The sequence below is a fragment of the Quercus suber genome, unplaced genomic scaffold, assembly GCF_002906115.3.
Source record: "Quercus suber isolate HL8 unplaced genomic scaffold, Cork oak 2.0 scaffold_324, whole genome shotgun sequence".
Classification (NCBI taxonomy): Eukaryota; Viridiplantae; Streptophyta; class Magnoliopsida; order Fagales; family Fagaceae; genus Quercus; species Quercus suber.
This window is the reverse complement of record NW_027069777.1, coordinates 427526-429299: the sequence shown is the minus strand read 5'-3', so window position 1 is coordinate 429299 and position 1774 is coordinate 427526. Positions and strand designations below refer to the sequence as shown.

The following is a 1774-nucleotide window of genomic DNA, read 5'->3' as shown; positions in this document are numbered from 1 at the left end:
GTTATCTCCAAGCAAAATACAACAACCTATTCTAATTAAGTTAAGAATTCTATCTGTGTTTTATTTTATAAAAACATGTTAAATTAAATTAAAAGATATTGAGAGAGAAAGTAAAAGCAGGAGACCTGTTTGGATAGAGGGGGAGGGTCAATTCTACTCTACTCCCCCTCAATCCAAATACATCCACAACAGGGCTACATCTTTCACTCCTTTAAATAATAAATTATAATGGAATCCACATTTATATATAATGGGATTTGACTTGCATATTGATTCTTCATTCTTCAATCACACAAGTTATCTAGAATCATATTCCCTTGAATTTTCTTTTATTTTCAATCGATTTTCTAAGCAACCAAACAGAGGAAATTTTCTCTGCAATTTACGGAAACCCTATAAAAAAAAATACAACCATAAGAAGACACCACCAAACCATAAAAATCACCATAACTCAAGAACATGGCAAAAATATTTAAAGATTCAACAGGTCGAAACTAGATATCTACAGATATTCATATATTGAATTAAAGCGGCAGACACATAGTTTCATCACAGAGAAATAAAAAGATTTTAAAATAAAGCCTAGAAAAGAAGAAACATTCATAAATCATGATGATAAAGATGAAGATGAAGATGAAGATGAAGACGAAGACGGGTTCAATTGATGTCAGAGTCATCGAAGTCGTCTTCGAATAAGTTGTAGAAATCGGCATCGGCGAGCTTGCTGTCCATGGAGATGACGCCCTCACCGAAGATCTCGAGTGGATCAACGTCGTCCACGTCCATGGCCATAGTCGAAGGTTGATCGTCCATGTCTGCGAAGAAGTCCATCGGCATTGCTCTCATCTCCTTCTAGGGCTTTGCTAATTCGGTTTTCGATAAAATATCTCTCGCTTATGCAGGTTCTAGAGGAATTATTGCGAAGCTTTATATAATGAGGGGTGAGTGCACTCAAATTTCTTTTTCTTTTTTTTAAAGGCGTATTGTTTGACGGCGTGTCGTTTTATTTAAAAGTTTAGTACACCAGTCCTTCAATCAAAAAAATTCCATACATTCTTACAATCCTACCCAAGTGACCCAACGTTTATCACAAAAAAGTTTCGTACTCCACCTTCTATTTAAAAAAAAAAAAAAAAAAAATGCCACACGTTAAAAAATAATAATAAAACTCACATAGAAATCAGTTTCAACTTCTTTAAAAAAAAAAAATTTAAAAAGTAAATTTACTCATTTGTGATTTAATCGAAATTTAAATTATCTATTTGTGAATTGAAATTTGAAACTTTACTCACCTGAGATTAGCTTAATTAGAGTTCTGTAATCCACATCTGTTAAAAAATAGCTAAATATGTAATTTTACTCCACTTTTATGTCTCTATTCTCAAAAAACATTAAAATACAAGATCAAATAAGATAAAAAAAAATCTAGCAGAACACTTGTATCGTGAGATTTCAAACCATAGGTATGTAACTTGAATTTTGGTCAAACATTAGGTGGGTAAAGTATCAAATTTCAAACCATAAATAGTTAACTTAAATTTTGGCCAAACCATAAGTAGATAAGTTGTAATTTGTGTTGTGAATAATACACAATAATAAAGAAAGAATAAGGATAACACAAAAAACAAACAGAAATAGATAACTTGAAGGCACAAAATTTTTTTTTAGACAATATTTGCCCCCACACTTTTGTTACTAAATGATTATCGCAAATTTTTTCCTAATATACAATCAAGCTGTTGGGTTCTACAAATAACAATTCTGAAAAATAACC

At 31.4% G+C, this 1774-nt stretch overlaps 1 protein-coding gene across 1 annotated transcript; it reads right to left on the bottom strand.

The window, feature by feature from the left end:
* Positions 1-485: 485 nt before the first annotated feature.
* On the bottom strand, positions 486-931 carry LOC112032823 (small acidic protein 1). The gene has a single exon (XM_024065595.2). It carries the CDS (start codon positions 844-846, stop codon positions 658-660), a length of 189 nt encoding a protein of 62 aa, XP_023921363.1. The 5' UTR covers positions 847-931; the 3' UTR covers positions 486-657.
* Positions 932-1774: the final 843 nt, after the last annotated feature.

What these genes read in the sequence shown, in the direction of transcription:
- LOC112032823 (XM_024065595.2), bottom strand. Translation starts at nt 846, where the DNA reads ATGAGAGCAATGCCGATGGACTTCTTCGCAGACATGGACGATCAACCT.